General features: G+C 38.7%; 1 protein-coding gene across 5 annotated transcripts in view; it reads left to right on the top strand.

Annotated features, from left to right (window-relative positions):
* The window catches only part of lrch2 (leucine-rich repeats and calponin homology (CH) domain containing 2), a 110331-nt gene that overhangs the window by 29003 nt on the left and 68503 nt on the right, over positions 1 to 12825 (top strand). For all 5 annotated transcript variants that reach the window (XM_037533239.1, XM_017682334.2, XM_017682333.2 and 2 more), the window contains exons 2-4: positions 9004 to 9148; positions 12437 to 12563; positions 12674 to 12779. In XM_037533239.1, the coding sequence (XP_037389136.1) occupies positions 9004 to 9148; positions 12437 to 12563; positions 12674 to 12779 (378 nt within the window). The remainder of the gene's footprint in view (positions 1 to 9003; positions 9149 to 12436; positions 12564 to 12673; positions 12780 to 12825) is intronic.

The following is a 12825-nucleotide window of genomic DNA, read 5'->3' as shown; positions in this document are numbered from 1 at the left end:
ATGCGTTTATATGTGCTTGAGTAATCAGATAATGGGGAAACTCCAGGTCAGGCAGGCAGGTCAGGCAGGCAGTAATCGGATTTCTGCTTTGCAGCCAGCCAATAAACTCACAGAGCAAGACGTGATGTAAACATCATGCAAAACTCAAAATTCATGCTGCGGATTATTTTGCGCCACATTACCTAAAAATATTAAATACATCATGTAGAAGATGAAGAATATTTGAATCCTTCATTTTGTCAAGCATGTATTTGGTTTCAGTGTAAGTGTTTTTCTGCATCTCGTGGCAACACCGCTTGCTTATTTTCTCTACTGCAGTGTTTCACACATGCGCAGACTGAGAAATCAGAAAGAAATCAGAGTAAAAGTTCACGTGCACTGAGGACTCTGATTACTGAGCTGAAATCCAGCCTCTTTATCGGATTTCTTAACCAGACTTCTAGAACTTGGTCTAACTGTGGTCTAAGAATCTGAGTATACTGTTTACATGACCTTTTAAATCACCAGATAACTGCAGAAATCTGATTGTTATTGGAAGATTGAGTGCATGTGAACACACTCAATCTGATTGCAATGTGGCGTGAAGAAAAGACAGCATCCTTTTTCTTGGAATCTGGGCCACTTACAGCTTACAGTATGTCTTGCATGTCACTGTATGTGTGTGTGTGTGTGTGTGTGTGTGTGTGTGTGTGTGTGTGTGTGTGTGTGTGTGTGTGTGGACGTCTTTGTCTTTGAATATTTAATTCAGAGTACATCACAGATTCTTGCAGTTTTAACAGCAGGGTGGAGATCTGGAGAGCGAAATGAGCTCAAGAGTGAAAGGAAGATCCAGAAAGACGCAGTAGGAACTTAAAAGTGTTTACAAAAGAATGAATCTGTGTCTCTGTTTCTTTGTGATGTTAATCATATTATGGAATAACACTGTTACCTACACAAATGGACAAAAGTACAGATAGAATTCAGGCTTCGATATTGTTCATCACACCACTGCTTTAACCTGCACTGAGGTTTTATGAATAGCAGATTTCAGACCGCAAACATGACTTGACTCATCGACTGACTACATTTGGGGGTAGGGCAGATTTACCGTTTTAACTGCACCGTTTATTTAACCCTTACTGAGTGGTGTGACTGGGATTTGACATAACAGAATTATTTCAGTTTATGATGGAATAGTTGATGTCTGGTTACCAGGCATACATTTTTTAATCATTATAATTGCCTTAAAAAAAGTATCACTTTAATAAAACAAATAAAATAAAAACCTTTTGTCGTAGTTTACAGTATAATTACAATATTAACCCTTTACTGCACACATTATGAGAGCAATAAAAATATGTGTATATATATTCAATTCACTCTTCTCGCATAAAGTGATCCTTGATTTATTTTTTCACACCGATTACTACATTTAAAAATGTAAAAAATAAATACATTTAAAGATGTGTGCTGGGGTCCTTTTGGTATATGTTGCCTTGAGGCAACATTGTGCGACAATGGGGAGAAATGATATAGAGCTGTGTTAAGTGGTAAGACCTGGCTTGTGACTTCCATTCCACCGACGGAAGTGTTGCTTGTAGGCAACAAATACATTTCTGAAAATTTATAGTGAACGTTAAAAAAACAGGTTTAAATGTGCCCGCTAAGAGAGTATGACCAAGCACATGCTTTTCATTGACTTACTCAAACTCCTCCCTTTATTGTTAACCTTTTCTTTGTCTTTAAATATGGATAATGTTATTGTAAAGTGAGAAAATAAAACATCTGTTGCCCTGAGGCAACATCGCGCAATAGAGTGTTAACACAAAGTGCCATATTTAAAAATGTTATGAAGATATGATTGTAAAATATCTAAATACATATGCAGTAGTTACAATATAATAATCAACTGAAAGAGTGTCCAAGTAAAGATGCTTGCTGTGTATCAATCAAAAGTAAGACTGAACTGACTCCTGAGGTAGAGAACTAAGATTTTTAACCAGAGCTGTTAAGCTGCTCCGACATAACCAACATAAATTAAGCTATTACATTATACTAAATTAAGTTATAATAGTTGTCTTGCAACAATAATGATAATTTGTGCTATCACTACACTAGGGGTAGTTTTTTTCACGCTAGGTTTAAAGCTACGTGGCTTAAGTCTACGCATGAACTTTGAACAAAGCTTGTAACAAACACTGAAGTAATGTTTTACCTTATTTTTTAACTTTGCTGCAGTTTTCCAGTGAACATTTCAACTTGCAGTGAGCGATTTTCTATTTTCATAGTACAACCAATATGGCAGTGTCAATATGACACCTATCAGTGTGGGTAATATGGAGCATCTGGGCCACCCCCGGTGTTGTGGAGAGGCAATTACCCTCTTCTCTTTTGATAGTAAAACAATTAGCAGCTTTAACCAATGAGCAAGCAAATGTTTTTCTACTGTGACCAGTTTGCCGTGCTGTTGTCACATGATCTAAACTTGGCGCTGCCCATATGTGGACCTGCGCATTGTTATGATGACATTTTTGATACAAGCTTAGGAAGTAGTTAGTCTTGTTTTATCAGGTGAGTCTACGCTGCGAAAGGAACTATGGCAAAATCTATACCAAATCTCTTTTATACATAGCATTCATTTTTTGGCATGTAAACATCACTTATTGCTGCTTTAAAGTCCAACTCTGAACATTACTAGATTTGGCTCTTTAGCCCTTTTGCCGCCTGCTGAGCTGCTTGTTAAACAAAACTGCTTCTAAAATTCAGTTTAATATGCTTTTGTGAATTTTACTTCATACGCGTGCAGATTGTGACTGTAAATAAACACAGCAGTGTTGCGTGTGTGATCTTTTTTGTTGTGCTTTCTCGTTGTTTTGATTTTTTTTTATTAATATTTTTTTCATAACTAAATTAATTAAAAATGTTATTTTATTTATTTATTTTTTAATATTCCCACCCAGTTTTATTTGCTCTCTCTGTCTCTCTCTGTCTCTCTCTCTCTCTCCCTCTCTCTCTCTCACACACACACACACACACACACACACATATTTTCACATATATACAGTTTTTCATTGTAATTCTGTCACAGTCCCACTCCCTCTGTGTGCCAGGTCTGTTGTATGTAGGTTAGTGAGTGGGTGGTGCAGGCAAGCAGCTGGGATCTTTCTCCTTAGACAGTAAAATAAGTAGTCTATCAATTGTGCGTGTGTGTGTGTGTGTGTGTGTGTGTGTGTGTGTGTGTGTGTGTGTGTGTGAAAGATGTTTCACAGAACTAGGAGGAAGTACACTGAAATCATCTGTACTGATGGTGATGATTATGATGTGTGTGTGTGTGTGTGTGTGTGTTGCCTCCAGTCATAGTGGGACAGTTTTTGTAGAGATAATTAGCTCAGTGGTTCTCAGGCCGCTCCACAGCGCCAGACAGTCCAGGTTTTTTCTCCGATCTTGCAGCACATATGGATAGAGCGAAAACGTGGACTGTTTGGTGGTCCCGACGTCCCATCTGGGTCCCACTGTATTAGTGTATAGTCAGTGTAATAACCTAAATAGAATTTATACATTACTTGAAAATGTATCGTGTTTTACATCTCGTTATATTAATATACATTATCATAACAAAGGATTTATCTTCTGTCTTCTATTAAGTGTTTCAGCGGTTTAGCTGTGACAGTGAGGAGGTGCTGTGAGTTACAGTTTTGCACTAAAATTAAAAATAGAAATTAGGATATGAAAAGTACTTTTGAAAAATAACAAACCATCATTAGTCAGCAATTAATCATTAACTGGGAAACCTAAAATCAAGGATGTGACTGTTAAACACTTAGGAGTGCATTAACTGAACTCTGTGTTAATGCACTGATATAAAGTGGACGTGCTTATCGTTTACAGGTGCCTGCTTTTGATACGGTACATTGTTGTTTTCATCCTCTCAAAAAGTGGCGCAGAACTGTTTGTGGCCTTGTGCTCTATATTAGGAGGCCTGTCTAGCAGAATTTGTTGTGCCCTGATACTCACAGCTTAAAAACCTTCCTCAACCTGGTAACTGAATTGTTGGGTAATGGTGAAGTGGTTACATCCCTGAAAGACATGAAAAGTGACTGAGGCAGAAGCCATAATGATATTTGTTTTAAGACGCCATAAGAATCTGTGTCCCAGTCTCATTTCACCTCTCACTCCTACCACTTTTTTGTTGAGGTAGAAGGGTAGGGTGAAGTGTTAGGGCAACGCGGCACTCCAAATGGAGGTGTCTCGGTAGGTAACTAGCTAAATTTGCCGTTCCACTTTGAAAGGTGCAGCAGTTACATTCTGGTGCCTCAGGCATAAGAACTGCTGCTCCGTTTAAGGTGGAACGGGAAAAGCTGGCGAATAGCTGACTTCAGCTTCAGATCACCGAAGAATTAGGGGTGGTGTTCTTTTATTTGAGGGATGCCCCTTTTCATAGGGGAAGATTTCAACCACTACCCCTTGTAACTCAGTTCCAAGGAGACACTCAAAAACAAGAGGTAGGGGTGAAAATAAGAAACATTTGGGCCTAAATTTAGAAATCTACACATACAGGTAATGATTATGATGGGAAAGAAATACCTTGACTGTAGATCAGCACTGAAGTAAGAGCGAAGTGGCCCAGTATCTTTAAAGTGTGTATGAATTAAGTGTGCATGGTAATCACACCCCTCCCACCCCAACCAGCCAATTAGAGGTGAGCACTGGTCCAAGTAGAATCTCTGAGGTGGAAACGGTTGCCAGGCAGTGTAGCTTGAGTTAGGAACCAGTCCCACGTTCACCGCACTACACAAATCTGGGTCACAACAGCGTTGCACACTTTTATGTCATTGGCTAATCAGTGCCAAGCCGATCTCAGGGAAATGATTCTCACTGGTTATTTTGAACCACGCCCCCCATTATGTAGTAAAGCGTCCAAAATCTCTCTGACTGACTCATTAATATTTTCCCACATTTCTTTTTCCCCTTAGATTTTTTCCTCCATTTGATGTGTTTGTCTCTCTCTTTTTGTTCTCTGCACTGTAACCTTGAATCTATTGGCCTATGCATGTTCAGTTGGGTCCTTTGGCAGTGGATTGGAACTCCCCTTTTCTTGCCTTTTTCAAGTAACTGTGAGTACTTTAGTACTTTAACTTCTTAAATGGCCAGGACCCACCTGTGGCTCCAGTTTTACCACAAACGTCTATAGGAATGGGGAATAATACAGCTAATTTGCATTGTAGTCCATGCAGTTAATGAGAATAAGGCATAGTATGTAATACGCCTGGGATTTTAAGGGGTTAAATATATAAAGTGGGCTTTGCTTTATATATTAACTCACAGTGCCTTTGATGCAAAATACTCCTCTTATGAAGCACCAGAAGAGGCTGGAGTGCTAATTGTACTCAAATTAACATTTTAAATTCCCAAGTAAACAAAGCGATTGGCTATTTAAACAACATGAGATCAGATAAACTACTGCAAGTAAAAGACGACTGGCTGTTTAGCACAATGGGTCATGTGTAATTATGTTATAATATTTTTGATATATTTTGTTAGAGCTGCCTGATTTGGACATGAAATGTAATGGTCGATAAACTGTTGGGTATCAAGATGATGATGTAAGCAATAAATTATTATTCAAACAATTGTGCCACTGACCGGATTTCATCCCACAATGCTGCTTTTAGGCAAAAAATATTCCTGCAAATTCTTATATAAAACATGAATACTGAATATTATAAATGAGGTTTAAAAGTGTCCACTAAGAGATAGAATGACCAAGCACATGCTTTTTATTGACTTAGTCAAACTCCTTCGGTTATTATTAACCCTGTCATTGTGTTTAAATATGTATAATGTTATTGTAAGTGAGGAAAATGAATTTGTTGCCCTGAGGCAACATTGTGTAATAGGTGGTTAACAAGGTGCATATCATGATTATAATTCATTATGCAGTCCTAGTAAAGGCATAGCAGCATCACTCAAATACAGTGTGGGGTCCACTAACCATCCTCACATTGCCGTCCTGCGGGCTCACGTGGCCGTCATCGTCGGGGCCTGGGGGGCGCACGCATGCCACACTGCTGAAAACTTATGTCAACAGATCTATGTAAATGTGCTGAATTCAAAACGGGCATTTTTTTCAGCTTCATTTTCATGTTTGAACTGGAGCATCAACGTTATGACTTGAAACTGTAAAAGTGTTTACATACTACATTTAACTCAGTTCTTTTCTGCAGCAATTCCTTTGTGCTATAGCTGTGCTTTGCATGTGCCCCAGATACCTTCTGACACTTCTTGTCCAGTGTGGTAGCGTTTCGCTGACTGCAGTAGTCTTTCTATGCTCCCTTCTTTGGACTAACCAGATAAAACTCTGACCAAAGTGTCAGATGCTTGCTCTTTACTTTGCTTTGGTGGAGCATAGAGCTCAGACAGCTAATGGATCTTCAGTAGGAGAACTATAACACTAGATAGAGGCTTATTTACTTATCAGATTATGAAAATCTCACTCACTTTTGTAAGTGGTTAGTGTTGTCTAAAACGGAGAAGACTTGCTTCTTGATTTTTAAACGGAGCAGCCAGTATCTATTTTCAGTATCTGTTTTCTCGCCAAGTCTGGTGCATCAGAACCGGGAAGTAGGTGTTCCTCTTGCTGTTCTAGAAAGCGTGGGTGTAGTTGCCCAGATTTGGAAAAATAGATTGGAGGAAGCATTAAGATAATCTTCCACATGTCCTAACACAGCCTGCTGTTGGCTATCTTACTCCTATTATCGGTTTCTTGCATTGCTGTGCTGATACCAGCCTCTAGTCAAACACGTAGCTGACATTTCAATCCCGGCTTATGTTGCGCCACTTCAAAAGCGGGATTGGGAAGCTGTAAATGCATGTCATTTGGAGTAGGAAGAGTCACTGAAGTTAGGGTTATGGTTTTAATGAAATACCATGATATAAAAAAATGTAAGTGTATGGTTTTAAATCGTGAGTAATTAATGATGAACGCTTCAGATATAACTGTCTTTGATTCGGGGTTTTGTGATGTAGCACATTCTTCATGGTTTTATTGGTTTATGATAATTAGCTTGTTTACACAAGAGTTTAATAAACAGAAATATGAAAGGTTTAATACATTTTTCCCTGTGGTGAAATGACTGCAGTGCATATATGTGCTTGGATGTTTACTTTGTCAGTGTACTTAACAATGAAATATTTCGGTCCCTGACATCATGACAGGAAATTAGAGCTTTCTGTTCTTACAGCAGAGCGCTCATGCTTTTCTGCCTTGATGGACAAACGGTCAGTCTCATGGGAAGTTAAATAGCCAATAGTTGCATCACATTAGCTTGTCTGAGTGAGTTTATGTGCAGGCGCTTGTAATATGACACACGCACACACACTCACTCACAGTTTCACTGGTAGTCTCTAGAGGTTTGTCCCTGAAACTATGCTACCATGAGTCCCAGCAGCTACAGGAAAGGTTTAGCAGCAATACTGATTGTAATGCAGACAGCAGGCTAGTCTACAGCCACACCTTACACTCAGATCATTGATTAGTCTCAGAAACAGATCAATCAGTTAGATCTCCAGTTTAAGATGCCACATAAACACAGGCTACACACACAATTGCATTACTATGACGTACTAGTTAGAACTTTTAAAATGCATTTTGCTTGTGGTGCACCAATACTGATACCATATCAGCATCAGCGCCGATACTGGCACTTAAACACATTATCAGTGATGTGGATACCGATACCTAGGACTGACACCACAAAGCAATTTGCATGTGTACCAGAAGACAGAGCTTCACGACACGTCAGCAGTGTGAGATGAAAAGCAGCTGTAAATGCTCACTGCAGAACATGTTTTTGGTGTTAAGAACACACTAATGGAGCCGCTTACCTGAACGGCTGAGCTGTTTCCTACAGTAATCACTCATCTGCCACTGTGTGGTCACTTACAGTCTGAGTTAACATCATTGAGAGAGCGGAAGGAACCGCTGGACTGCCTGCATAATGATAGCCTTTAGCTACGATTTAGCCTTTAACATAGCACCCCTGTGCGTCCGCTGGCCCTGCCTGCATTGCGCCTCCGTTGGTCAGCTTTATGAGACAGCAGTGGGGTCAACCAAGCCAGAGAAAACACTGAAAGTCGCTAATAGAGTGTGAATAACAGTGATATTTACTGAACCGATGCTTAGAGATGCAGCACGAGTGAACAAGAGGCACGTATGAGACAGACGGCTTGAGAAATGTGGATTTGAAACAACAGTCAGCTCCGTTTTTGAGCCAGAGAAGCTGCTGTATGCTGATGTATCAACACCACAGGTTTATCTGTATACTGTTCAGCTTTGTTTTTGGCTGTTTTGCTCAATAAAGATATTTTACGTTTACTTGAGTTGCTAAACGTGATTCTTATTACTAACTGTAAAAATATAAATGTACTAACTGTACAAAAATACGTTTTCTTAAACATATAATAAATATAGTCCAGCAAGTAAATGCCATCTAAACAAGCTGAGTGTGTTTTATTTGTGATGCAGAACATAGATTTTACTAAAATAAAATATTTTTAAAATGTAAATGTGTAAATATCAGGACTTACAGGTGAGTTGAGTTAGTATCGGTATTGGTACTCTGTATCGGCCGATACTAAAGCATCAGGTATCAGGTACTGGAGGGAAAAAGTGGTATCGGTGCATCTCTTGTTCTTGCGTTTACCCCAAAAAAATGAATGAATAGTGGGCATCTAGCTGTTCATGTCTAAATAAGAATGTTTTCCATTTTTCAAAATTATGAGTTGAAAATTCTTTTATATTAAGAGTGGATGACTTTGTAAACACCCACACACCTATACAGCGTCACTCACTTGTACATAGCTGTGACTCAGCGGACCAGTCAGGACAGGACTTGAAGAAGAATTTTTTTCTGAGCATGTTGATCTAAGGCTTGGCCAAAATCTTAAACTCTCTCTTGCGCAGCTGGCAGTAGTTTGTTAGAGCGCCTCTGCTAACATGCCGCATCTCCATGTCTTTCCATTCAGATTTGTCCAAGAACCGCTTCGGCGAGATCCCCCCTGAAGTGTGTATGTTTGCCCCGCTGGAGTCGCTCAACCTCTACCACAATTGCATCAAGATGATTCCAGAAGCCATCGTCAACTTACAGATGCTTACTTACCTCAATATCAGGTGAGCAGTGCTTTCCCTGCTGAAATATGTTTAGTGCATCTGTCTTTTTAGCCTGCCTGCAGTTTCTGCCTCGGTTCTTTTATTGTTATTAATTTCACATTTCATGCTTAGGGTTTATTTTTAGTCATTTGTTAGGCACTTCTGTGTTGATGCTGCCAGTGTGTCATTCAGTTTGATTACAATCACATTAGCACTCAAAGTTCAGCCCAATTTTATTTGAATTAAGGATGAGCATTGGAGTCAAATATGATATTCAAATGTATAAGCATTATTTGAAAAGTAGTGGAATAGTACTCTCCCTCTCCCCCAGAAAAGCTGAATGATGAATTAATAAACATAGGGCACTTAATGCTAAAGGCTACCGCACTCCAGATGTGTCAGTTGGATTGTACTAGAGACAGTAGCAGCACTCAGCATCTCACGGTTGCCTCATTGTATTAAACCCACATCCTCAATAGAAACCTTTATCATACCCTGCATTGACAAGCATGCTTCAGTATAAAAGAACAGTCAGGATTTGCTTTGAAAAATGAAATATTTATTTAGAAGTTGGAGTGTTGGGGTGATAGTGGTGCTCCCCCTTGTCGATCTAGTCTGCCTTGACTAGACTGGCATGCATCTGATATAGATGGTGTAATTAGGTATGTGTAACAATACTGCAGTGATAGCTTGTCAGTGTAATACCAGCTTATTTAACATCTTATTTTAGTTCTGTTCAGTTATTTTCCTTTTATATGTCATGGTCGATGGGCAAGAACTTAAATATTGCACCAGGATTCCAAGTTCATTGGTGTACATTATATAGAAATACCACTATAAAAATAAATAAGATATATTGAAACTGTGATAAGAAATGGATTCATGGTTTTGTTTACAGATATAAATTAGTGCTGAGTTCTGTACAAATGCAGGACTGTGTACAGTTTATTATAACAGGTTTAGATGGATAGATAAATAGTAAAATTGCATACATGCTATGCAGTTGGCAGTGCAGTGGTGCAGGTCCCCTTCAGTGAATGAACCAAGTGACTGTTCTGATTGAATGATAATGTTAACAGTTGTGCAATACGAAATACTTATGGATGTATAAACAGTGACAGGGCAGTGTGCAGTATTTAAGTGGCAGTGTACGGTAATGTGAGTAGAGAGATCGAATGTAGTGTAATGTCCAGCTGGTGCTTAATGGGCCTGTCCTGTCAGCGGCTCAGTATACAATAATGTCCCGGCACAGTGACAAGGTGTCGTACAGTGTAATTGCTGTCGGCACAAACAATGTCCCGTACTTTTTCTTACAATGTTTCAACATGAGTCTGGTTCTCATTCACATTTTGCCTTTACATTAGTATCTGCATTCGTTTCTTGTGGAGTACACAGATGCCCATCCATCCATCCATCCATCCATTTTCTAAGCCGCTTCTCCGTCAGGGTCGCGGGGGGGTGCTGGAGCCTATCCCAGCAGTCTTCGGGCGGAAGGCAGGATACACCCTGGATGGGTCGCCAGTCCATCGCAGGGCGTACACAGATGCACCTGATTGAATTTCTGTTTTCACAACATTGAGGACATTTTGGATTCAAATCTTAGGCTTAACGGCTTGAATATTTGTTTCTAACACATAACCAAAAATTAGGTTTATATATTTATTTATATATCGCTGTTGTCGGTACGAAACCTTGTCTCTCCAAAATGGTAACTTTACAGGAGAAAGAATAAACATACTTCACTTTTAATGTAAGTCAATGGAACTTTTTTGCCAAGCTGTTTTGGGACGTTTCTTTTGGTCCATTCATCATGAAATTTACATACAATGTAAAGGACAACAAGCATTTTTCAATGATGCCAAAAAGAGATACGAGGTTTTCTTCCGACAGCAGCTATATGATAATGTGTTCCCAGCTAGTCATAATTATCCAGAGTTTCACATTAACATTTGAATCTGGCACAATTTTTCTGGAACTGAGCTGTTTAAATCTCTACTTGTGGGATCTCTGCTGTTGTTTGATTTACTTGACAAACACTTGGCCTGTATTTGTAACATTTTCAGCCTCTGCACTTGGAACGAATGCTTACATTGCGGAACATGAAGCCAAAATGTTCCCCGGAAAGGATTAGAGAAAACAGTCGTTAGGCTAAACAGGGAAATGATGAGGAAAAACGTGGGTAGAGTGGTTTGTCAATGATGTGTCATTGGACTCAAGTAGAAGTTCTTAAAAAAAAAAAAAACACGAGTAAATAGCAGGTCAAAAAAATGCTTTAGTACTTCCTCAAAGAACTGCTGCACATCTTAGTACATCCAATGTTTATTTCTTAGACTGTGTACTTCTTTATTTGGGTCCTTTTGGTCTAAAATAAACTGCTAAAGAACAAAAGTGAGAGATATGAATGAAAGTGAAGGAGCTTAACCAACACAACTGAATGAAAAGAAAGTATTTAGGAAATAAAGACAAGGGTCTAAAGTGTCTTTCCTCTCATTTATATTTGTGTAGTAAAAATACCATCATTTGAAAGAACAAATTCATATTTTTTTGTTATTTTAATGAATATAATTGTGAGTAGTTACTACAAATCTTGGCTCAAAGCTGAGTCATTTTAAAACTGCCAAAACTGTCACTGTTAAACTGTGGTGAGAAACATTAACACTCAAACAGTATTTCATGTAATGTATCCAGGTGGAAATGACACACAGTAAAAAAAAACATACACAGAAGAAAAGATTTTTTGTGTAAAAAAAAAAAAAAAAAAATATATATATATATATATATATATATATCCTTGTCAAAAATCTCCGAAATGGTAACTTTACAGGAGAAGAAAAAAACATACTTTACTTTTAATGTAAGTCGATAGAACCAGATGTTTTTCCAAGCCATTTTGGGCCATTACTTTTGGTCCATTCATCATGAAATTTACACACAAACATTACCATAAAGCAGCTGTGTGCTAATACTTTGGGTGTATTTAACTTCACAATTCAGCTTCATGTTCATTAACCTGTCTGCCTTGCTGTGAAGAGCACACCGAAACAATGACTTCACAGATTTCTTTCCCAAAACGTTGTTAAAAGCACACATTGAAATTAGTCCCAAGGTGGTTTAAACATGGGTGCTGACATCACAACAGTGTAAATAATGTATGGACTTTATTCCCAAGGTAATGTTTTAATCTGTTGATTTTCAGTTTTGTCGTTTCAGCAAAATCTGATTAGCTGTATATTTTATATGTAATTGTAAACTGTGAAGTAAATCATGCTGATTTATTAGGATTTTTGTGTATTTGTTTGTATTTTTCAGTCGGAATCAGCTGTCGGTTCTACCCAAATTTCTCTTCAACCTTCCTCTCCGGGTCCTAGTGGTCAGCAACAACAAACTGGTGTCTGTTCCGGATGAGATCGGCAAGGCGAAAGACCTCATGGAATTGGTTAGTAATCATGTGTATGTGTGTGATGTGCCTGCTGTGTTACATTTTTGTCTGTGGCGATTTTCCCAGGAGGAAGTCATTATTTTATATGATTGTGTCTGTGTGCGTAGGACATCAGCTGTAATGAAATTCAGGTGCTTCCTGCTCAGATGGGGAAACTCCTCGCCTTACGAGAACTCAACATCAGGAGAAACTGCCTGCAAGTCCTACCTGACGGTAGATTGACACACACACCCACACATAGATGTACACACACTTATTA

Source organism: Pygocentrus nattereri, chromosome 23 (genome assembly GCF_015220715.1).
Source record: "Pygocentrus nattereri isolate fPygNat1 chromosome 23, fPygNat1.pri, whole genome shotgun sequence".
Classification (NCBI taxonomy): domain Eukaryota; kingdom Metazoa; phylum Chordata; class Actinopteri; order Characiformes; family Serrasalmidae; genus Pygocentrus; species Pygocentrus nattereri.
This window is presented reverse-complemented; position numbering and strand designations above follow the sequence as displayed.